Genomic DNA, 25146 nt, shown 5'->3' with positions numbered 1-25146 from the left:
TCTTGTCTGGATTCACGATTAGATCTACAAAAAAAAAATTTTTTTTTGAAGAGGGTAGTTATGATAAATGGAGAGTTAAGTCTTGTCAGGGAAAATAATTTCAAGCCTCGCCCTGCCACTCCTTCACTTCTTCAATAATTTCCTGACTCATTAGTTTCAAAACCATTAATATTGTTTTGCACGATTGAAAAATGCTGGAAACATTCCAGTTCTCAGAAATTCAGGTAGCCAAACTGATTTTTCATTTTGTATTTTCCTCCAGGAATATGGTGCTGATTATCACCTTCCAGTCATTCTTAAAAGAAACAATGATTAGAGTCAAACAACTTAATTCAATGAATACATATTGAATGCTTAAGTATTTTAAAAATATCAAGAACCACTTGGAGTTATAAAAACAGATACTCCATAAAGGAGATAAATAATTAAGCCACATAATTGTGTTTTCCTTTTTTTTCGAGATGGAGTCTCGCTCTGTCACCCAGGCTGGAGTGCGGTGGCATGCTCTCTGCTCACTGCAACCTCTGCCTCCTGGGTTCAAGTGATTCTCATGCCTCAGCCTCCTGAATAGCTGGGACTACAGGCATGCGCCACCATGCCCGGCTAAGAGATGGGGTTTCACTATGTTGGCCAGGCTGGTCTTGAACTCCTGACCTCGTGATCTGCCCGCCTTGGCCTCCCAAAGTGTTAGGATTACAGGCATGAGCCCCCTCGTCCGGCTGTGTTTTCATTTTTAAAGCACACCACAATTCACCTGAGATCTGGTGGCTAGTATAGATCATTCTCATTGTGATAGCACAGGAAACATTAGATAAAACATCAGGAAGATCAGATGATTGGGCCCTAGTATACCCACTGTGCCTAACAGGCAGCAGCTGTTCATATCACAGGTATGCGGCAAAGTTTAAAACATCATTTCACATGCTTTTTCTCTATACTAGTCCTTTATCTAATTGGGGTGGGGCTGGTATTTCTGCAGGCAGCATCCTATGTGTACAGCAGCTAGAAACAGGAAAGATATATATGAGAAACAGATAACTCAAGTAATGAGAAAAGCTAATAATAGAATGACCTGCTGTATCAATTCTTTGGTTTCTTGGTGGCTCCATTTAATGAGTTTTCAACATGCTACTCCTGGAAGTCTTCTTCAGGAGCTGCCCCAAGCCACATACATCTGCTCTCTTCTATCATGGAACAGTATGATAAGATAAGAAATAGCACACCTTTATGCCGCTAGGTAGGCAGTTTTATTATATTGTTACATAGAGCTCTTTCCATGAAAAGTGTTTTTAACATGAACTGCCCATTCTGCAAAGAGGAAAAATATGCTGAATTAGTTAAATATCCAATTCAAAAGATGTTACAGTAAAATACATGTAAGACTTAACAACAACAACAAAAAGGACAGATACTATTTCTTATCCTCAATTCTCATCTCCAAAAAGCTATGAAAAACTATGTAAGTTTATTTACAAAGTTTGGTGACAAAACCTGACCAAACTTGATCCGAGGCTCTTTATGATCTTTAGTTATACTTAGTGGGGCTGTTCATAAATCACCACAAAAATAGGAGTATATTTGATAATGAGCTGCCATCCCAGACTTTTTTTTAGTAGTTTTGAGTGAAATATTTTATACAGATCCTATTAGTTCTTGAATATCTCAAAAATTTTGATTGCAAAACACAACTAGATCTAAGTTTTCAAATAAAGGATTGCAAAGCAGTATTTCCCCAAACTGTTAATGATACAGTGATTCTACTAAATTCAAAGATAGTCCCAATAAATATTTTTGTCCCCTCGTATGTCATGAGGATAAATCTCCAGGGAAAAAAAAGGGCATGTCAGAACGATGTGCAGGCTGTGTGAAAACTGACACATGATTTTATAAGTGATGTAGCTGTAAGACACTGTGTCATTACCAGAAGTTATTCATCCATAAAAATAACATAGTGTGGTTGCTAATAGTTATCTCCCTAAAACTGAAAAGTCCCATTCTTTTCAAGTGCTTAGATACAGTGCTTTAGGATATTCTTACTATGTAGTTCTAGTGCTTAGAATATTCTTTTTTTTTTTTTTGAGATGGAGTCTCGCTCTGTTGCTCAGGCTGGAGTACAGTGGTGTAATCTTGACTCACTGCAACCTCCACCTCCCAGGTTCCAGCAATTCTCCCGCCTCAGCCTCCTGAGTGGCTGGGAATACAGGCATGCACCACCACGCCTGACTAATTTTTTGTATTTTTAGTAGAGATGGTGTTTCACCATGTTGGCCAGGCTGGTCTCGAACTCCTGACCTCAAGTGATCCGCCCGCCTCGGCCTTCCAAAGTGCTGGGATTACAGGCATGAGCCACTGCGCCCGGCCCAGGATATTCTTATTCAGTGCTTCTCAACTTGGTTAATTATTAGAATCTCCCAGAGAGCTTTCTAAAAATACCCATGCATGGGCCTCATTGTCCAACATTCTGACTGACTTGGTCTAGAAAGGGGCCCTGGCAACAATGTTTTAAAAACTCCTTACATGATGATTCAATGTACAGTCAGAGCTTTAAAAAGTCTCAATATCCAGGCTGTACCTTAGATCAGATAAATCAGAATTTTGCAGTGTGAAACCCAGACATCAGTACTTTTTTAAAAACATGCCCTGGTGGCTGGGCACAGTGGCTCACATCTGTAATAGCTCTTTGGGAGGCTGAGGTGGGCAGATCACTTGAGATCAGAAGTTCGAGACCAGCCTGGCCAATGTGGCGAAACCCTGTCTCTACTAAAAATACAAAAATTAGCCGGGTGTGATGGTGCATGCCTGTGATCCCAGCTACTTGGGAGGCTGAGGCATGAGAATCACGTGAACCCGGGAGGCGGAGCTGACATCATGCCACTGTGCTGGAGTCCAGCCTGGGCCACAGTGTGAGACTCTGTCTCAAAAAACAAACACATAAACAAAAAAAGCAAACATGCCCTGGTGCTTCCAATGCACACCCAAAGTTTAACCCAGTTGTTGCAACCCCCTGATCTGACTGGCTTAAAGATTAAGGGTGTGATTGTTTTTTCTTCTGTCCTGAAGTAAGTCAGTTCTAGAACATCACCATAGTAGGGCCACCAATAAAGAATTCTAAGCATTATCCACTCTGGTGGTGGTGTATTCATAAATCCTTCCCCAATTTCTTTAAAAAAGCAAAAGGGGCAGGAGGAAGAAGGTACAGAAATCACATGAGAAACATTTAAAAATACTTTAGGCCGGGCGCGGTGGCTCACGCTTGTAATCCCAGCACTTTGGGAGGCCGAGGCGGGTGGATCACAAGGTCAGGAGATCGAGACCACGGTGAAATCCCGTCTCTACTAAAAACACAAAAAATTAGCCGGGCGTGGTGGCAGGCGCCTGTAGTCCCAGCTACTCGGAGAGGCTGAGGCAGGAGAATGGCGTGAACTCGGGAGGCGGAGCTTGCAGCGAGCCAAGATCGCGCCACTGCACTCCAGCCTGGGTGAGAGAGCGAGACTCCGTCTCAAAAAACAAAACAAAACAAAACAAAACATACTTTTAGCAAAATACTCTGTACCATGTCAAAACTCCTTTGGCACACAGTAAATCATAGTGAAGAACAAACATAGCAGAATTTGCCTTAGTTGAGGCTACAGTGTAAGAGAGAATACAACTTAGAAGGTAATAATAGAAAATCATAGCATTTTCCAGCAATTGATAGGATAGTAAATTTATAAAGAAATACAATAATTTCCCAGTGACTCTTAACTGTTCAGGATGCCAATGCTAAACCAGGTTGCCATACATAATTCAAAGAAAGCTAGAACACACATTCCGCATATTAAATTGAAGATAATTTTTGTTCAGAGAGCAACTGAAACATATAGTAAGGTATACATTTTTTAGATATAAGACAAAGTTCTTTTGCTTTTAGTTAAAATGATTTTTTTCATAAATTCTAATGGACATATGAAAAAGATATTTACTTTTTTTCATCACTAACCCTGAGGAAGGAAGAACAAATGTGGAGTAGGCCACAAAACTCACTAGGAAGCAATCTCCTCACTTTTCCCAATTGTGAATAGCAATTAATGGGAGAAGTTCAGGATACTACACTTAGTTAGGCTCCCATACACATCAGCTTAAACTATTTAAAATAGACACAACATTTGGGCAACTAGCACAGTGGCATTTCTCTGCTTCAGCTGAGAACTATTTTAAATATCATCACTTTTATTTCCCACACTGGTTTAAACAAACAAAACAAAATTAGACAAAACGTGACATTGATTATGTAAGAACTTTCAGTTCAATATATAGTAATATGTAGGGACAATATAGCTTCATTGCTCAAGACTTCCATTCAGCAGGAAAAAAAATGCATAAGTTCTAGGAATTCTTCTCTTTCACTAGAAAGATGCTAGCTGTTACAAGGGAGTTGATGAGAGGAAAATGTGAAATCCCATTACAATGGAATATAGGAGGAACTGGCATTTCTGCTTTGCCATTACAGTTATCATTCTTAGGATGAAAGTTGGAATTGTCGAACTAGAAATACCATTTGACCCAGCCATCCCATTACTGGGTATATACCCAAAGGACTATAAATCATGCTGCTATAAATACACATGCACACGTATGTTTATTGCGGCACTATTCACAATAGCAAAGAGTTGGAACCAACCCAAATGTCCAACAACGATAGACTGGATTAAGAAAATGTGGCACATATACACCATGGAATACTATGCAGCCATAAAAAATGATGAGTTCGTGTCCTTTGTAGGGACATGGATGAAACTGGAAAACATCATTCTCAGTAAACTATTGCAAGGACAAAAAACCAAACACCGCATGTTCTCACTCATAGGTGGGAATTGAACAATGAGAACTCATGGACACAGGAAGGGGAACATCACACTCCGGGGACTGTTGTGGGGTGGGGGGAGGGGGGAGGGACAGCATTAGGAGATACACCTAATGCTAAATGACGAGTTAATGGGTGCAGGAAATCAACATGACACATGGATACATATGTAACAAACCTGCACATTGTGCACATGTACCCTAAAACCCTAAAGTATAATAAAAAAAAAAAAGAAAAAAAAAAAAAAAAGAAAGTTGGAATTGCAAATTTAGCTGGACTCACCAGTTTCAACCTGTGGAAATGAAATAAAGTTCACCCCCTGGGCCAAAAACCCCAAGCAGCAGTTGGGAGCAAGAGGGCAATAAGAACAGAAGAAAACAGATTCACTGCGTTGTTATCAAGAATGGGTTTCCCTGCTATGTGCTTTGCCTCATTTGTTGGGCTGTTGACCACCATGCCAGTGCTTTCATCCAACCCTGGAATGGAAAAAGCAGCAAGTGAGATAGAAAACCCAAATGACTTGATTTTTTTTCTTTTCTTTTTTTTTTTTTTATTATACTTTAAGTTCTAGGGTACATGTACTTGATTTAAAAAAAAGAATAAAATAGGCTTTTTCCTCCAAAGGAGACAATCTTTGAAAGGTTCTAAGTGACTTGCTAAATGACTTTAATGGATCATTTATATGATGAGAGACATGGGACCCTTGATTACAAATGGCCTCTTTGAATAAATGGGTTCTCAGTAATTTTCTGTCAATACCTCTGGAATTGCTTCAGAAGCGGAAGAGAGAACATGAAAAGCAGAGAGGGCATGAAACTGGCAGGTTGGGCCTGCCTTCCTAGTGGTTCCCCTCCAAGACTGATCTATGAGGTCCTTGGGAGTAGGCATCATGTCTATGGCCACAGTACTGTAAATGCAGGGTTGAGCATGGGGCTGGCACAAATGAGGCAAACGAAGATTTACAAAATCTCCCCTACTGCATGCATTTCTTTTCAACCCACTCAATGCAATCAGAAACTTCCCCAGTTAGAACCCAATTTAGAATAAAACCTACACTCTTTAAAAAACATGTTTACTGTCTGTGTGTGTGTAGAGTTATTGACCCTTTAGTGAGAATTAAGATCGGATAGCTTCGTCCTTAAAATCTAAATGAGACTAACAAAATGGAGAACAAATATTCTGACTGATGGGGAGAGGGGAGGAAGGGCACATAGATTTTCTGAGGCATGAAGAGTGCTGGGAGGACTGTACTGAGAGAACCCTTCTCTAGCCTTCCAACCTCTTCCTGATGTCAGTCAAAGGAGAAACATGGTTGATGAGAGTGTGGAGCAAATACACACCTAACGGAATATGTGAGTACACTGATAGGATGGGAGAGTCCTAGAAACAAAGCACAGAAAATTTTGAGAAAAATATACTCTACCACTCTATCATATATCTTTTTTTTTTTTTTGTTGAAGATGGGGTTTCACCATGTTGGCCAGGCTAGTCTCGAACTCCTGACCTCAAGTGATCCGCCCCCCTTGGCCTCCCAAAGTGCTGGGATTATAGATACGAGCCACCATGCCCAGACATCTACCATATATCTTGAGTGAAGCAAAAAACTCAGGGGCAAGAATAGCAAGCATGATACCACAGTAAGAAAGTAGGTCGTGTGTATAGTCAGATTAGTACAATTACTCCTTAAATGGAATAGGAAAATGAATGGAAGGAATTGTATTAAAATTATCTGATCCCAAATGTCTTGCTTTTCTGGGATTAGGTAATGGCCCACACAAATCGTCTGTTCTCTGCACTATTGTATCTTCCTCACACAGCTTCTAATCATTGCTGTGCGGGACTAATTCTCTTTCAATTAATTTAATACAAAAGAATAAGAAAACCAAAATTGTGAAAGAGACTTTGCCCTATCATTTCTAGTCCCTCAACACCCTGTGTCTTTGGATTTGTTTTCATTGTTGACATTTTTTCTTTCTTTTCCCTATTTCTTTAACACACCAATAAGTTGCAAGAATGAAGGAATGTTCTTACCAGTATACTGCATTGTAGCCCCTAAGTATGAGTCCACAATTGATCCTAGTAATCCAGCTAAACCACCAAATGCAATAATTGGCCACTGGGGGGCAGAAATGTCTAAATCATTCACAAAAATCAGCTGTGTGAGGAAGTATGCAATGCCCACAAAGCTACCACCAAGGAGACTGGAGACAAGGCCCACCACTGTAACTCCTCCATTGGTACCTGAAGAAGAGACATGCAGAAAATCATCTGGTTAATAATCAGCAAATACATAAAGGCAAGGACAGCAAGGTATCTGTCTAATCAAGACTAATTTAAAGAAAGTATTCTCTTTAATGCAATCTAAAGACTGTAGCTATTTAGAAAATAGTATTTTCTCCTCAGTAACTCTTGACATTTTAAGAAATGAAGCAGAATGGTTCAATGAAGCCAGACTGCCTGGTTTCAGCTTGGTTCTCCTTCTCTCTCTCTCTCTCTCTTTTCAGAGACAAGGTTTTGCTCTATCAACCAGGCTAGAGTACAATGGTGTGATCACAGCCTACCGCAGCCTCCAACTCCAGGCTCAAGTGATCTTCCCACCTCAGCCTCTCTAGTAGCTGGGATGACAGGCGTGAGCCACCTTGCCAGGCCCAATTCTGCTACTCTTAAGCCATGTGACTGTAGTTAATTTATCTAACTTCTTTGTGCTTTAGTTTCTTTATAAGATAGAAATAATAAAAGAACCAATTTATATGATTATTAGGAGTACTAAGTGGCAATCTGTGTAAAGCAGTTAGAATAGTGCTCTGTAGTAGTATCTAACATATGCTAGCTGTTATAATGATGATGAAGAAGAGGGGAAAAAAAAGGAGGAGAAGGTGATGATGGGGGATAGGATGGGGTAGAAAGAAAAGAAGTAGACAAAGAGGAAGAGAAGCATCAGAGGGCAAAAAGAAGAAGCAGTATAGGTTGAGTATTCTCTTTACCCGAATTGCTTGGGACCAGAAGTGTTTTGGATTTCAAATTTTTTCAGAGTTTGGAATATTTGCATTATATAGCCTTAACAGTTGAACATCCCAAATCTGAAAATCGTAAATCCGAAATGTTCCAATGAACATTTCCTGTGAGCATCATGTCAGTGTTCAAAAAGTTTAAGATTTTGGAGCATTTTGGATTTTGGATTTTCAGATTTGAGATGCTCAACCTATGTAGTTGTTGATAATGTTGATAATGGAGAATTGAGATATATGTTAAAGCACTGATATCATAACAGGCCCTCAATAAATATTCTATTGTACCCTTTCTTTTCCTTCCCTATTGATATGTTTGCAAATCAATCTTTATGTTCCTGTATTGCTTATCTAGGTCTTGCTAACATTTCCTGCAAATATTATTTATTATTACCAATTTAATAGTTGATAGAAATTTTCCAATTATTATTTAAAGAGACTAAATAAAGTTCTTAAAAGGCTCTAAAATACATTAAATCAAGAGGTTTTTTGGTTTTTTTAAAGACTCTCAAATCAAGACTCACCAACTGTGTCTACCAATAGGTCAAAAAGAAGAAAAAACTCACCAACTGGAACTTTCTCCCAGGTTGTTATCAGTCTTGGAGGACTTTTACTCAGAACTGGGCCAACTTCTGAAGCCCATGTATCTCCAGCAGAGCAGGCCAGTGCAGCCAAGAGAGACAAACACATCCAGGAAGCGGAGTACTGCTTGGAAAAATCGACTGGGATTTCCCCGGGGCCATTTTCTATCATGTATAGCAGGGCCAGTTCTGTGGGTACAGCTCCATTACAGAACACCTGAACCCAATTCCTTTGCCCACCTGGAAACAAACAGATGAAAAGGACAAACAAATGCTTCCTCCTTAGAAGAAAAACCATGCAGTTATAGGTGTTTATGTTTTAAAGTTTAAGAAAAGAAAAACGACGAAAAAATATTTAAAAACAGTAAAAGTGTTATGGTACATTTGCCCAGATTCTATACCATTATTAACAAATCTGGAAAAATTATGATAGACTGTAGTGCTTCTAAAATTCTGCTGTTATTTCCTATTGTTGTGAAATAAATTATAAACTCAATTTGGCTACTAAAGGAATTCTCATATAAAATTGATGTGTTTTGACAGTCTAAACAAATTCTGATTAAAAGCTTACGTTGGCCGGGCACAGTGGCTCATGCTTGTAATCCCAGCACTTTGGGAGGCTGAGGTGGGCGGATCACGAGGTCAGGAGATCGAGACTATCCTGGCTAATACGGTGAAACCCCGTCTCTACTAAAAATACAAAAAAATTAGCCAGGCATGGTTGCAGGCGCCTGTAGTCCCAGCTACTCGGGAGGCTGAGCCGGGAGAATGGCGTGAACCTGGGAGGCGGAGCTTGCAGTGAGCCGAGATTGCGCCACTGCACTCCAGCCTGGGCGACAGAGCGAGACTGCATCTCAAAAAAAAAAAAAAAAAAGCTTATGTTAGGTGTTAGGATTAAATGAAGTTTACTATTTGGAATAATATCAAACATAATTTTACCTTCCTTATATTCTGAATCTAGACGCTTCTTGATTTCTCCCTTCCATTTAGTGAGTTTCGAAGAAGACAAGAAAAACATCAGCAAAGAGGTAAAAAAGCTGAAATTTGCAATGGTTAGGATAAATCCAACCACCAGCCCTGAAAGAAACATATATAAACACAGAATTATATTCAATTCATACATCAATGCTGTGAAAAAAGAATGGTTTTTTTCATTATTTTTATATTATAACCTGAAATGTACATTTCTAACAATTTGCATTTTACCAATTAAGTTCTTAGCAAGCAGTAAACTGAATGCCATTTTGAGTACACATTTTTTACCATATTTTAATCTCCTTTCAAACAATGCCTTATGAATGTAAGATAGTATTTTAGATAATATTTTAAAAATTATCTTAATTTAAAAAAATTAGAAATAGAGATGGGGTCTCACTATATTGCCCAGGCTGGTCTCAAACTCCTGGGCTCAAGCAATCTGCCCAGCATTGGCCTCCTAAAGTTCTGGGATTGCAGGAGTGAGCCACAGCACCTGGCCTTCTTCTTCTATAATAACCCTTTCCATTGCTTAGCTCAAAGTTCAGATATCACAACCAATGAGATAGTTACTCATTGACTCTTCCAGAGATACTCAATTACTGGTATTTAACTTTGGTACCTTTTAATCGAGAGTACAAGAAACAGGGTAACTTGATATAAAGTATTAATAATAATAAAGTGCTTCAGCTCTGGAGTTGAACAGTCTAGAGTTCAAACTTTGGCTCCTTCACTTACCTCTTCAAGATTAGGATAAGTTACCTAACCTCCTTAAGTCTCAATTTTGCATTTGTGAAATGACAATAATCAGAATTCTGACTTCATCGGCTTGCTGTAAAAAGTCAGGGATAATTTTTGTAATATGCTTATTATATTATCCAGGATGTAAGAGGTCCTTAATAAGTGTTACCTAATGTCATGGATACTAATAACAGCAACAGTTCCAGTGGCTAAAGCTCAACAATAATAATGATAAATATTTTAATATTGGTATCCAACCTTTAAGTTTTTTCAACTGATTTTTAAAACATTACAAAAGTTGTATGCAACTACTGAAGGGGTAAGTCAAAACACATGGAAGTATACAAACTGAAAGTCAAAGTGTCTCCCCTCCTCCTCTTCATGAATATTCACTGTTAACAATTTGTTCCACCGTCTCTAAACAAACCCAAAGTAGAAGAGCCCTACACAACCAACACCGAGATGTTATAAATGGCATCTATATCCTTTTTACTTCAACCACCTTAAAATACCACATGAAGCAATCATGTTCATATTGGTGACAGCTTCAGATTGAGGAAATGAACAAGACAAGCTTTGAGGGAATGGTTTCTTTCATGTAGTCTAAAGATAGCTTGGAACTTCTGGCAACTCCCACCTATGTCTACATTTTAGATTAGTAACTGCTATCTCCTGTTCATATCTCTTCCACCTCTCCATCCTGCAGATCTCTAAATATCATTGATAAGGGGTTCATATATATGACAATAGGGTACTCCCAAATAATTTGAAGACTTGAGGACTGTGGTTGCCTTCTGAGCCTAAAACAGGTAAATTCTGTACCTAACAGATAGCATCGGGGGAGTACAATGACACTGTCTATAAATTTCTGACAATGGGAGTAGAGTTATACCCCAAATTCCAACCAGGGTGACCTGGGTAATCTCCAGGAGGCATAAAAGAGAAAGGCAGGACTGGAATTTCATAGTAATTTAATAAACTCAAAGCTCATCTATTGCTTCATACATATTCTATAATAATTTACTTGGCTGGTCCAGAATGTAGAAAGTGAAGGCCAAAAGAACCAGAGGTTGGCGGACTTCTTGAACCATGTCCAAGGGAGGGGAACCTTTGATTTGTGGATTTGCATAACTGTTTCTCAGACTTTGTACTCACCAAAGCAGCCTTCTCATTATAATCTGACTTCTCAAGTGGCCTGACTACAAGAATAGGGCATGCCTGAACAGTGATGTTTGTGTTCTTCTGCCTGGTAGTTCTTCTATCTGATTAATAAAGTGGCATTCTGGCTCATATAGCAATCCTTTATAACAATGAGCAACATTCAACCAGTTTTCTAGGCTCTAATCAACTCTGGGTACACGACAGAGTGAAGTTTCTACTTCAGAAAGACTGAAACCAGACCCAAAGTATAGTGACCAAAAAGAGGTCAGGCCACCCTTGTGAAACCACACAGAGCACCACCAGTGGCCTTTCCTGACAATACCCCCTCTTGCTGTGCCCTTCCACAAACACTTTGCCACAAATCCCCCTCATGTGACCCTCTCCTTATTCTGGCAATGCTCGCTCTCTCTCCAAAAGACCAGAGCCCTCCACTTCAGTGTGCAGCTTAGAGACTGAGTGTGACTGAACTCCTGCCCAATCCTCTCAACACTGAGGTATATGTTTCTGTCATGAATGGTTCTAAATACCCAGATCCTGAGGAAGTTCTGTAACTCTTACTTCTAAATCCTAGACACACTAAAGTCATGATGTAGCGAAGTAAAATTTCTTATAACTGTGTGTATTAGTCTGTTGTCACACTGCTAATAAAGACAAACCTGAAACTGGGTAATTTATAAAGAAAAGAGGTTCAACTGACTCACAGTTCCACATGGCTGGGGAGGCCTCACAATCATGGCCAAAGGCAAATGAGGAGCAAAGTCACATCTTACATAGCGGCAGGCAAGGGGGCTTGTGTAGAGGAACTCCCCTTTACAAAATCATCAGCTCTCATGAGACTTATTCACTATCATGAGAACAGCACGGGAAAGACCTGTCCCATGATTCAATTACCTCCTACCAGGTCCCTCCCTTGACATGTGGGAATTATGGGAGCTACAATTCAAGATGAGATTTGGGTAGAGGCATGGTCAAACTATATCACTGTGAATAGCAGTAGTGGAAGGAAAACAGTAATAATAACTAACATCTATAAAATATTTGTATGCCAAGTACTGTGCTAAGCATTTTACATGGATAACACTTCATGATGATTCATTGCTATACATACCATTATTCCTTCACATTTTATAGACAGGACAAGTACAACACAGAGTTTAAGTGACTTGCAGTCATACTCTAGGATAATATTCCCAACTACTATGATATACTCTAAATCAGCATTAGATTTTTTTTTATCCTTAAGGAAACAAAAAGTTCCAAACAGTAACAAAAGCTGGGTGTGGCAGTGTGTGCCTGTAGTTGCTACTACCCAGGAGGCTGAGGCAGGCAGACTGCTTGAGCCCAGGAATTCAAGGCTGCACTAAGCTACAGTAGCATCACCGCACTACAGCCGGGGTGATAGAGCAAGACCCTGCCTCTAAAAAAAATTTTTTTTGGGGACAAGTTCTCACTCTGTCACCCAGGCTTGAGTGCAGCAGCATGATCTCGGCTCACTGCAGTCTCTGCCTCCTGGGTTCAAGCGATTCTCCTGCTTCAGCCTCCCAAGTACCTGGGATTACAGGCACCTGCCACCATGCCTGGCTAATTTTTGTATTTTTAGTAGAGACGAGGTTTCACCATGTTGCCTAGGCTGGTCTCAAACTCCTGGGCTCAAGTGATCTGCCTGCCTTGGCCTCCCTAAGTGCTGCGATTACAGGTGTGAGCCACCATACCTGGCCATAATTTTTTTTTTTAACTAAAAAAAAAGAAAAGATTAACATTTCATAGAATGAAATGATTAGGAAAAAAGCAAAGGTTTTTAAAAATCAGACTACATCTATTCCTAATCATCTATTATGTATCTAGCACTATTCAAAGAAACATGGGACACAGAAGCATAAGATACTCTTTGTCCTCAAGGAGTTTATAATCTAGCAAATTTCCTTTATGCTCAAGCAGATGAAGTGGCATGTTATAGCACCGGGATAATTTTTAGAAACATGCATATTATATTTTTGCTACCTGACTTTAGAACTATCAGTTACTACTGAAAGTAAGTTAATGACATGCTTCCATCTACTACTACATTTGATCATTTCCAACTCTAAGGGCTGGCAGCAAATGAATTTATTAGATTTGAATCCTATTCAATAAGAATACTTCATTAAGCACTAAGAAGCCTAGAACCAGAAACTTTCTAAGTGGGAATACTTCATTTAATTTTACTCTGCAAGTGTTAAGTTTCAGTTTTCTGCAGTTTTCATTGTTTTCTGCCCAGAACTGTCTCTTCATCCTTCAAACCTCTCTATATACTTCTCTATTAATGCAGATGATAATAATAATCAGCATATATAATGAGGTAGGAGAGAGGTCAGAGGGGGAGAAGTAACGTGAGCAGAGGTATGGAGAAAGAAAGAAATGTTTGTGGCAATGCCAATTTAATAGTCATTCACGTATAAAAATATGGTTGAAAGCACATAATCACTAACAATGAACATTTTTGTATAGTTTACAAAGATGTGTTGCCTCACCATGATACCCTGTTTGAGCTTTACCAATAAGCCCGTAAGATATTACTATTGGAGGTATTTCATAAGAGATTAAGAAAGTGAGTCTCCTAGGAGTTACGCAGCGTGCCCAAGTTTGCACTGATAACAGGTGGCAGTGTTAGGTTTCATATCTTTTAATTCTAATCGACATAGCAGAGGAGTAGATGCCCAAGGGCTACAAGGCAGCCCTTCTAGCAGCAGGAAGGAAACAACAGTAGAGATCATAAAAGTCAGAGAAGCAGGACAATATACAGCACAGAAGCCCAAGGAAGACAGAATTTCAAGAAGGACTTGACCTTTTTTTCTATAAAAATAATAAATTCCAAGGCAAGAATGTCTGAGAGCTTTTTTTTTTTCTTTTTGACACAGGGTCTCACTGTGTTGCCCACGCTGACTGAAGTGGCACGATCAGCCTCCTGTGTAGTTGGGACTACAGGTGTGCACCACCACGCCAGGCTAATTTTTTTTTTTTTTTTTTTTTTTTTTTGTAGAGGCGAAGTCTCATTATATTGTCCAGGCTGGTCTCAAACTCCTGGACTCAAGTGATCCTTCTGCCTTGGCTTCCCAAAGTGCTGGGATTACAGGTGTGAGCCACCGCAACCAGCCCAGAAAGAACTTTTTTTTAGCAAAGCATAACTCCATGTTATTATATTTAAGCAGGGATTGTTCAAATTATGTTATAAATGAGTTAATACTATCAAAGTGCTAACAGCAGTGCCTGGTACATAGAAAGTGTAACATAAGCATTTGTTAAATAGATAAAACATAACCATTCCTAATACTTATTGATTATATGGTAAAATAAAATTCATATAAAAATATCAGTATGTCTAGTTAACTTTAATTCTCAATTACCCCACAAAAGGAAAAGAAATCTCACAATATAACTTAAACAATATTTCTTAATTATGAAGAGAATTGGCATGATTTTGAAGAACTCTGCCTAATAATAATAGTTATAAGCACTGAATAAATGTTGGCTATGTGTCCAGGCAATGAGGTAAGGACTTTAAATTATCGCATTTAATTCTCTCTATGCCCTAAAAATGAAATAAGGGGGAGATCCAGGCCTTGTGGAGCCCAAAGCTTATATAATTTGGGGTTCCCTCTTTAAGAAAACGAGTACAAAAGTTTTGACCTTTGCAAAATTGACAAAACCATAGGACCATGAGAGCCCATTGCTAGAGTTTATTTATTCAATTTTATGTCTCACTTCTTTTCCTATCGTTACTATTTTCTAGTCAAACGAACCTTATTATTCTTACTCTCAAATAAGCCTCTAAAATATCTGGACTTTTGCACTTGTTATTCTGTCAGCCTGGAACATGATTCTGTCAGATCTCATTGCTGGCTTCTTCAGATACCAGTGCAAAATGACCTCCTTAGAGAAAAGCACCTGACACCATTTACAGAAGAATGCACCACATCTTCCAACATACACACTTAACACTTAATTATCTTTTCATTTTTCTCATAAACTTCATCATTACCTGAACAGTTTTATATATTTTATTATCTATCTGCCCTGAAGAATGTAAGTTCCATGAGAACTGACACCATGTTCTTTTTGTTTACAAATATATCCCAAGTTTTTAGAACAGTAGTACATACTAGTAAGTGTTCAATAAAAATTTGCTAAAAGAGGGGTCAGGTATGGTGGCTCACACCTGTAATCCCAGCACTCTGGGAGGCCCAGGCAGGTGATCACTTGAGGCCAGGAGCTTGAGACCAGCCTGGTCAACATGGCGAAACCCTGTATCTAATAAAAATACCAGAAAAAATTAGCCGGGCATGGTGGCACACGTCTGTAGTCTCAACTACTCAGAGGCTGAGGCACAAGAATTGCTTGAATCCAGGAGGAGGAGGTTGCAGTGAGCCCACCATGCCACTGCACTCCAGCCTGGGCAACAGAGCAAGACTGTCTCGGGAAAAAAAAAAAAAATTGCTAAAGAATGAATACATAGCCTGTTCTCAACTCAGTTTTGGAAAATTAATCCAGAACACTAAGTTTGGACTGTTCTGTTTGAGATTACTAACAGGAATTTCCAAAAGTTATTCCCTCCAAATGTTCTATTTTACATCTAGGAGGAGTGCTCCAGTGTTTCTGCTGGTAGAAGACTAATTAATCAAACTAAAGGAGCAGAATAGTCAAGGTTCATCTATCCTATTAATCTACTTTGTATCAATCACAGAGTTTAATTTGTATGTTACACTAAAAGTGTACATCAGTTTCTGAAATTTTGACAATAGGAATGCTGAGCAAGATGTAACTTTATCATTGTCTAAAATATATAACTATGATTTGTAGTCAGTCTCATATATTCAGAATTTAGAAAACATAAATTTAAATTATATAAGCAAGCCCTTATTAGTTACTGTAAACATTCAAAATAAAAACATACCTCCTAGAGCCCCACTGTGATCTAGGCTTTTCTTTTTAAGGCCATTAGAGACGATCAGAACAGGAACAACAACAGAAAACAGCCAACGCCACGGAGAAATAGGCCGTAAGTTACCTGAAAAATTATAAAGGTGGAGCACAAATTGTGTGAAGTCTGCACAGGTTAGTTTTGGCAGTAAACTTCCGTTACTGCTTTTGGACTAAAATACTGTCATAAGTACAAACACCAAGATGAAGTCACCAAAGAAATATATAGTCACGCATCACTTAAAAATAGGTATATGTTCTGAGAAATGCATCCTTAGGTGATTTCACGGTTATGCAAACGTCAGACTGTACTTACATACACCTAGATGGTAGAGCCTACTACACACTTAAGCTATATGCTATAGCCTATTGGTCCTAGGCTACAAACCTGTACAGCATGTTACTGTACTGAATACTACAGGCAATTATAACAATGTATTTGTGTATCTAAACATAGAAAAAGTAGAGTAAAAATATGGTATTATAATCTTATGGGAACACATTGTATGTGTGGTCTGTCATTGACCAAAACAATGTTAGGTGGAGCACAACTGTATTTATGTTGAGACATGCATGCATATTTTCAGAGAAGCAGTCTTACTGGAGAATGGCCAAATAGGTTATGTCCAAGTTTTGAAAACCTTTTACTGCTATTTATGATAATAATGGATATCTAGATATTTAAAATGAATCTCTGGTACATTTTTTTTTAAGGGGGGCACATATTAAATTTCAAGGACTACCTAGAACGAACTCTTTTTGTAACAGGATCTTACTCCTCTCTGCCTTTCAGGGGACACCTCATTCAATGCTTAGAAATTGATTATTCCAGATGCTGCATCCAGCTCACAGATGTTTGGCTAGCAGAATGTTTTCAAGTAATTTTAGTCAATATTTAAAGATTAGGAGATATCATATAAAAATCCAGATTCTTGGCTTCTGTTTTAAAATTGGGAAGTTCTGGCCAACATGGCAGAATTGACTGAAGGTAAAGAGAGGTGCTCTCCTTTAAACAGGCCATAGCTTTCCCCTTTAAAGTTCCCAGCACTCCTGATAGGCTCCCAAACGCCAAAGAGAAGTGATTTCCTTATGGTAAAGAAAACTGTGAACCACTGCTTGTATCTATGTTTCTATCAAAAATAAGAAAATGGGCCAGGCGCGGTGGCTCATGCCTGTAATCCCAGCACTTTGGGAGGCCAAGGCAGGAGGATCCCGAGGTCAGGAGTTCGAGACCAGCCTGGCCAACATGATGAAACCCTGTCTCTACTACAAATACAAAAATTAGCCAGGCATGGTGGCAGGCACCTGTAATCCCAGCTACTTGGGAGGCTGAGGCAGGAGAAACCAGAAGGCAGAGGTTGCAGTGAGCTGAGATCGTGCCACAGTACTCTAGCCTGGGCAAAAAGAGCGAAACTCCGTCTCGGAAAAATAAAGGGGAAATGAAAGACAAAGAGGCCCCAAGCATTGAACAAAAGATGAGAAATATCCTATTTCTGGAAGTGAAAACTATTACCACAGGTCTAATACACAAAAACTTACACAGATTCATTTGCATTAGGTGACTGGCCCCAGAGGGATATTTCAGTTTACAAATCCTGATTTATTCTATTTAGTTCAAGTCATAGTAAATACTGTCACTAACAAGAATCTTCTCTTATACCCCTCCCCTAAAACTATGATGCCCCACTGTGAATCATTATGAATGAACAGCACTGAGAGCTTCTGTACCCTGGAGAACCCTTTCCAACTATTCACATGTCTCTTTGCAAAAAGCCTACAGTCTGAAATGGCAATCCCTTACGATATAACCATTCTCATTCTCCTTTTCATTTTTTCCCTTGTTATAAACTGACCAGTACTTTGTTTTCATAGGAGAAGGAAGTTTGTGTAAATGGAGGCTTATGCTCTAAAGCACCTTTAAAACTCTGAAGATCTGAGTCTAGAGTACCTTATATTTAAGCAATGTAGCTTTAGGCTTTAAAACGAGTCTATTCTTTTGAAGCAACCAAATGGCAGATAAGTCCTTCAGCTCTCCAAATGTAAATAGTATGTCGTCTTTAATTCTTATTATTTTTACAGAACATGTGAAACTGATAAACTACATTACTATTTTTTTTTTTTTTTTTTTTTTGAGACGGATTCTCGCTCTGTGGCCCAGGCTGGAATGCAGTGGCTCGATCTTGGTTCACTGCAACCTCTGCCTCCAGGGTTCAAGTGATTCTCCTGCCTCAATCTCCTGAGTAGCTGGGATTACAGCTTTTTTCTAGTTTTAGTAGAGCTGGGGTTTCACCATGTTGGCCAGGCTGGTCTTGAACTCCCAACCTCAGGTGATTTGCCCGCCTCAGCCTCCCAAAGTGCTGGGATAACAGGCATGAGCCACCGTGCCTGGCCCATTACTAATATTCTTATTCAAAATTGAAAGCATCACTGTAATTGCTTCACAAAGCTATATTCACCTCACTTATCTTTCACCAAGACAGACGGAATAGTTACATAAAATATAAAGACATTTTGAAATAGGTATAACTAGGCCAGAAGTGGTGGCCTGTATTGTCAGCACTTTGGGAGACACAGGTGGGAGGGTCACTTGAGCCTAGGGGTTTGAGACCAGCCTAGCAACACAGAGGGACCCCTATCTTATAAAAAATAAAAATTAAAAAAAAAGAAATAGGTATAACTCGAATTATCACAACAAGCATTTATTAAAGGCACTGTTTATACTATCATGTTAGTAAGTTAAATCAGGCTATGGAAGTTAAGTGAACACAACCATTCACAACCATTCAGAGGATATGAGTTTTGGATTTCACAATGGTATGGTTTTAAATTCCACTGATTAGATTACAGAGAAACAACTTAGAACACTCAGACTTACCATAATAGGTGCTTGCAGTCATTGACATAATCCAGAAAGCTAACGAAATGCAAATGATCAGGCTCAATATAACTATATTAGTTATCATCTTTATATATCTTTTGCATATACTGTCGTTAAGATCTATCATGGAAAATAAGGATATGAGCTCCTGCGGGAGAGAATATTTAGCGTTTCGGAGAGAAAGTCATTTACGATGTGAGCAAAACACTTGTTCAGAGGCAAACATAAATCCCAACATATTCCACCGACCAAACAAGCAAAAAAATCACAAAAATTCAAACTCCTTCCGGAAATTCCTGCTGGCGGAGAGCTCCAATTCACATGGGCGTGGTCAACGCCTCACCGCAAAAGCAAAGCGCAACCCGGCAGACGGTGAGGGCGGCCTCCCGGCTGCCGGCAGCTTCAGCGCCTCACGCCGGAGCTCACGGGGAAAAGAGGAAGCCGAGGCAGCCAATCCGCGGTCCCGGCGCTGGCGAGCTCCACCCACCTCCCGTCGCAACCTTCTCACGCGCGGGCGGGGTAGGCCAGCGGCTGCAAAGGGGCAGCTAGGGCACCCGAGCTTGGGCAAGTCTGGGAAGCACGCCCGACGCGGCTGAACGTAGTCACGTCCCGACAGCTGCGCAAGCCGCCCTAGGGTCAGGTCCAGCTGGCCAACGCCGAGAACCCAGGAGCAAAGCCCCGCGCCTCACGGCGCCCGCCCGCGCCTCTAACGTCTCCCCTGCTGTGGGCATGCGCCGCAGCCGCTTAAGAGGACGTCGCCTAGCTCACGTGGGCAGGCACTGCTGGCATCGTGGCCGGCTGTGTTTGCACTGCTTCTCGGAAACCACATTATAGGTACTAAACAATGTTGTTTAGTACCTATAATGTGCTAGACTCCTGGCTGCTAGCGAGGTAAAGTTAAACATAGTTTCTATTACTGAGCTCTCGTAATTATTGTCATAACAGCACTTAGATTGTGGAAATATCTGTCCTCACACTCCTTATATTTAAAGTGTGTGCATTTATAAAGCCTTGTTAGCATTAAAAATCCGAATCGTGGCGGATTTCTTTTCTTTTTTTTTTTGTGGCAGTGCCTCTCTCTGTTGCCTAGGCTGGAGTGCAGTGGCACGATCTCTGCTCACTGCAACCACCGCCTCCCAGGTTCTAAGCTATTCTCCTGCTCCAGCCTCCGGAGTAGCTGGGATTACAGGCGCCACAACCACGCCCGGCTAATTTTTATATTTTTAGTAGAGACGGGGTTTTGCCATGTTGGCCCGGCTGGTCTCGAACTCCTGACCTCAGGGGATCCACCCACCTCGGCCTCCCAAAGTGCTGGGTTTAATGGCGTGAGCTACCGCGCCCGGCCTGATTTCATGTTTTATGTGAAATTAACTTGTTTGCCTGGGTTAACAGTAGTTAACTGATAATTACATAATATTTATCAATTTTTTCAGTTAATTACTGACAGTGTAAGAAGAGGAGCCAAATCCATTTCAGACACCGTATGCAATTGTGTTTTAAGCCCCAAGAGTAGTTACTTAAAAAAAGCTCACATTATTTTAAATTTCAAAATACATGCCAAGACAGCTTGTAATTTTCTTTGGTAAGGCATCTAATTAAGTAGTTAACTAAGAATCAAATCTGTGAAGTAGGACTAAATAGTAGTGGGCTTCCTGTACTAGATAATATACATATATGGTCTTTATGCTGAAATTTATTATGTGCCTACTTTATTTTTGTCTTAGTCTGTTCTGCATAGGTAAATGTTTGGATTATCTTACCAACCTGACTGGCCAATATCAATGTTACCAGACTACTGGGTAAAATTATTAATAATAAAAGCTAATGTTTTGTGGTTTGCACAGTCGCATTGTTTTTGTCTCTGCTTAGACAAAATTATAAACTGGTCTTTTTTTTTTTTTTTTTTGCCTTGCTTCACCACAGTCACAGAGTGACCCTGTCTGATTAGTTGGTGTTCGATAGGAAAATCATAGCCTAGTTGTGAATGTCAAGCTATCTCCCAACACTGGGGTGTAGCTGTGTCAGGTCAGTCCCTGGATGTCAGGGATGATTTTCTCATGACTATTAAATCTGGCTAAAAATGCATATTAAATAGTAGTGTCAGTGAAGTGACCCTTCAGATGAATATTTTCCCTTCTATTTTTTTCAGTGACCAATTATTGATGTTTTTCTCCATAAAAGTTATTCTAGCTTAAGACCAAAATAATTTAGAGGAGTTAATATAATTAAAATACAGTAGTTCTTCCTTATATGCAATAGGCAGTTTCAGTTACCAAGGGTTAAACATGATCTTGAGGCAGGAGAATAGGGTCTGGAGGCAGGGAACCTAAGGCCGATTCATGCTGGCTTCCTAGAGCTAAATCAAAAGGAAAACCCCAACTTCCCACACCTAAGTAACAAAAGGACCCGAAGCTACTCCCTTTGCAAACCCCTCTTTTTTTTCTGCGTGGCAGATAGAAAATTGAAAGTATCTCTGCTTGGTAGCTTTCTGCAACCAATCAGACATTTGTGTAGGAGTGTAACTTTGTAACTTCGCTTCAGCCTCTAATTGGTTGTTTTTCACAACCAATCAGACTGATTGTGGGCTAGTACTTCATTTACATAAGGTGTACACCAAGTAACCAATGGGAAACCTCTAGAGGGTATTTAAACCCTAGAAAATTCTGTAAGGAGGCTCTTGAGCCCCTATGCTAAGGTGGTTCCCACCCTGTGGCATGTACTTTTGTTTTCAGTAAATCTCTGCTTTTGTTGCTTCATTCTTTCCTTGCTTTGTGTGTTTTGTCCAGTTCTTTGTTCAAAACACCAAGAACCTGGATACCTTCCACTGGTAACAATCTGAAAATATTAAAAAGAAAATTCCAGAAATATTCATGTTTTAAATTGCATGCCAAAGTAGCATGATGAAATCTCATGCCATCCAGCTCCATCCCACCTGGGACGTGACTCCTCCATTTATCTAGCATATCCATGCAATAGACATTACTCTCTTGTTAGTCACTTAGGAGCCATCACAGTTATCAGATGGACTGTTGCAGTATCACAGTGCCCTTATTTTAGTTCTATTACAATATATTGTTATAATTGTTCTATTTTATTATTAGGTATTCCTCCTAATCTCTTACTGTGCCTAGTTTATAAATTAAGCTTTATCATAGGTATATAGGAATTGAAAAATAATAGTATATATAGGATTTGGTATTTTCCAGGGTTTCAAGCATCCACTGAGGGTGTTGGAATGTATCTCCAAGGATAAAGGGAGTGGGGGGGGCTCTTGTATACTTTTAAAAAATCACGATTTTACTGTTAACAATTTTTATAGACTATCAATCTTAAAAATTTCAACAAAGTCTTTGTTTTTCTATTTACTTTAGAAGCCATTTTCTGGCAATGGAAAATTTCTGGTTAGGCATTTCCTAAACTATATTTTTTAACTTAATAGTAGTTATTCTTTGTTATTAGTAGGCATCTCTGCCACTCAAAAGATACCTGTGATCAAATTTAAGGTTGAGAAATGTTGTCTCTACATGGGATAGTTAGAGTGCATTATTAATGACTCTAAGAAGTTAAGAAAAAAACACATTTGTTTAAATGGTTCCAACAGTTAATTGTCTTCATCAGATTTATTTCCTGTAGAAAACATGCAGTTTGAGACTTACTATAGCAATCATAGAATAAACTGAAAGTTCATTGTTGCTCTGATCTTTAAATTTCACAATATAAATACCCATTTATGGTTAAGTGCTCTTTGATATAAAGTTTGGATTTTTCTGTGATAGACATTTATATTCAATACCAATCACAAAAATTATCCTAATGTCAAAAAGCACTTACTGTGTGATAGGAAATTATCAGATTTTATTTACAATCCCTTTGAATCTAATTCAAAGGGATTGGTTTAGATTTTCTGAAATGTGTGAATATTTCAGTGATTTGAGTGCCAACACACATACACCACATATGTATGTGTGGTGAAGGAGCATAACAGATGAAAATGGACATGTAGACAATTACATTATAAAAAGATGATGACTTTATCCAAGTCATATATAAACAGGACTCAAGGAGAAAAGCACTTATGTCACTTTGGTATGTTTAGGGATGGTGTCACACAAGAGAGGGGAGCATCCAAGGTAAGAATTGAAAGATGACAGTGTTTGCTCAGTGACTAAGCTAAACAAGGGCAATTTGTAAAGGTTTGTTTGGTGGTTAAAAAGAACATGAAAACGGGAAGTTCAAGAGAATGGAGAAGAGTTAGAAATAACACATTTTGGAGTGTTTGCTAAATAATTTATTAAACTGAAAATTCATCTGAGAAATAGACACCTCTTTTAAAAATTTTTTAATATAAAAATAGAGGTGAGGTCTCACTGTGTTGTCCAGACTGGTCCCAAACTCCTGGCTATAAGTGATCCTCTTGCCTTGACCTCCCAAAGTGTTGAGATTACAGGTGTGAGCCACTGCATCCAACCAATATGTGCCTTCTTGACATTAAACCCGAATATTTTGTTTTTTAAATGTAGTATAGATTTTAAAAGACTAGGGAGCAATTTGAAGATAGATGTGTTATATTAGATTGAGCTCATTCTAAAAGGGCCTTAGGGAGAGAGTGGGGAGCAATGAGGGCAGGAATAAACAAATGGAATGTTGTTTTCCAGTAACCTTGAGGACGGACACCATGTCTGTCTGGCACATCCTAGTTTGATCAGTGTCTCTTAGTGAGTGTTAAGATAGTATTTTTGGGGCTGGGAACGGTGGCTCACACCTGTAATCCCAGCACTTTGGGAGGGCAAGGCAGGCAGATCACCTGAGGTTGGGAGTTCCAGACCAGCCTGACCAACATGGAGAAACCATGTCTCTACTAAAAATACAAAATTAGCTGGGCATGGTAGCACATGCCTGTGATCCCAGCTACTCGGGAGGCTGAGGCAGGAGAATCACTTGAACCCAGGAGGTGGAGGTTATGTCGAGCCGAGATTGCACCATTGCACCCCAGCCTGGGCAACCAGAGTGAAAATCTATCTCAAAAAAAAAAAAAAAAGATAGCATTTTTTGAATTACAGTATTCGAAACAATTTTTTTGTTGTTGTTTTTTTAGACAGTCTCACACTATTGCCTGGGCTGGAGTGCAATGGCACAATCTTGGCTCACTGCAACCTCTGCCTCCCTGGTTCAAGCGATTCTCCTGCCTCAGCCTCCCGAGTAGTTGGGATTACAGGCACCCACCACCACGCCTGGCTTATTTATTTTTTTTTTTTTAGCAGAGACAGAGTTTCACTATGTTGGCCAGGCTGGTCTGGAACTCTTGACCTCGTGATCTGCCCACCTCGACCTCCCAAAGTGCTGGGATTACAGGTGTGAGCCACCGCGCCCGGCCCAAAACAATATTTTAATCAGAAAAAATTAATAAAATATCACAATCTTTCCCTTTTGTTAGTAAGATAGTGCTTTGATAATGTCTGCTTTTTTTTTTTTTTTTTAAGAGACAAGGTTGCACTCTGTTGCCCAGGATGAAGTGCAGTGGTGCGATCATAGTTCACTGCAGCCTTGAACTCCTGGGCTCAAGCAGTCTTTCTGCCTCAGCCTCCTCAGTAGCTAGGGGACTACAGTCACATGCCTCTGTGCCTGGCTAATTTTTATTTCATTATTTTTGTAGAGATGGGTGTCTCACTAAGTTGCCGAGGCTGGTCTTAAACTCCTGGCCTTAAGTGATCCACCCACCTTAGCCCCACAACATGCTGGGATTACAGGCATGAACCCCTGTACCTAGCCTGCAAATAAATTTTTGTGTGAGCCTCAAATTATGGTCAGGATAGAGATAGACTGTTACCATTTTCATGGCCCTTCATATATCTTGTCTAGATTGCCTATTATCTGAAACAGTGCAAATAAACTGTAATGTATATTTAGATATAACGTGAGCAACAAAAATGAAAATAATTTCTCTTCAAGGCTTTACATTATCTTTGTTCTACCATTTGCTTCAGTTTAGGGAGAAGGACTTCA

General features: G+C 39.5%; 1 protein-coding gene across 3 annotated transcripts; it reads right to left on the bottom strand.

The window, feature by feature from the left end:
- Positions 1 to 743: 743 nt before the first annotated feature.
- On the bottom strand, positions 744 to 19848 carry TMEM19 (transmembrane protein 19). Of its 3 annotated transcripts, XM_032170746.2 has the most exons (7): positions 19141 to 19848; positions 16240 to 16353; positions 9372 to 9509; positions 8418 to 8672; positions 6875 to 7084; positions 5126 to 5319; positions 744 to 1308 (listed from the first exon to the last, which is right to left on the bottom strand). In XM_032170746.2, the coding sequence occupies exons 1-6, from the start codon at positions 19268 to 19270 to the stop codon at positions 5156 to 5158; spliced, it is 1011 nt and encodes a 336-aa protein (XP_032026637.1). In that variant the 5' UTR covers positions 19271 to 19848; the 3' UTR covers positions 744 to 1308; positions 5126 to 5155. The 3 variants fall into 3 exon arrangements, with proteins under 3 accessions (XP_032026637.1, XP_058282020.1, XP_058282021.1); XM_058426037.1 differs by having other exon boundaries at positions 744 to 5319; XM_058426038.1 differs by lacking the exon at positions 16240 to 16353 and having other exon boundaries at positions 744 to 5319.
- Positions 19849 to 25146: the final 5298 nt, after the last annotated feature.

The sequence above is a fragment of the Hylobates moloch genome, unplaced genomic scaffold, assembly GCF_009828535.3.
Source record: "Hylobates moloch isolate HMO894 unplaced genomic scaffold, HMol_V3 SCAFFOLD_12, whole genome shotgun sequence".
NCBI lineage: Eukaryota > Metazoa > Chordata > Mammalia > Primates > Hylobatidae > Hylobates > Hylobates moloch.
Note: the sequence above shows the minus strand (reverse complement) of the source record. Positions and strands in the feature narration are given on the sequence as shown.

Bases quoted from the DNA above. Each gene is read 5' to 3' on its own strand.
- TMEM19 (XM_058426037.1), bottom strand. From the start codon at position 19,270: ATGATAGATCTTAACGACAGTATATGCAAAAGATATATAAAGATGATA. The intron at 7,085-8,417 runs GTGAGTTTTTTC...TCTCTTCTTCAG, and splicing joins CTGGGAGAAAGTTCCAGTTG to GTACCAATGGAGGAGTTACA. The intron at 5,320-6,874 runs GTAAGAACATTC...TTTCCATTCCAG, and splicing joins GGCTACAATGCAGTATACTG to GGTTGGATGAAAGCACTGGC.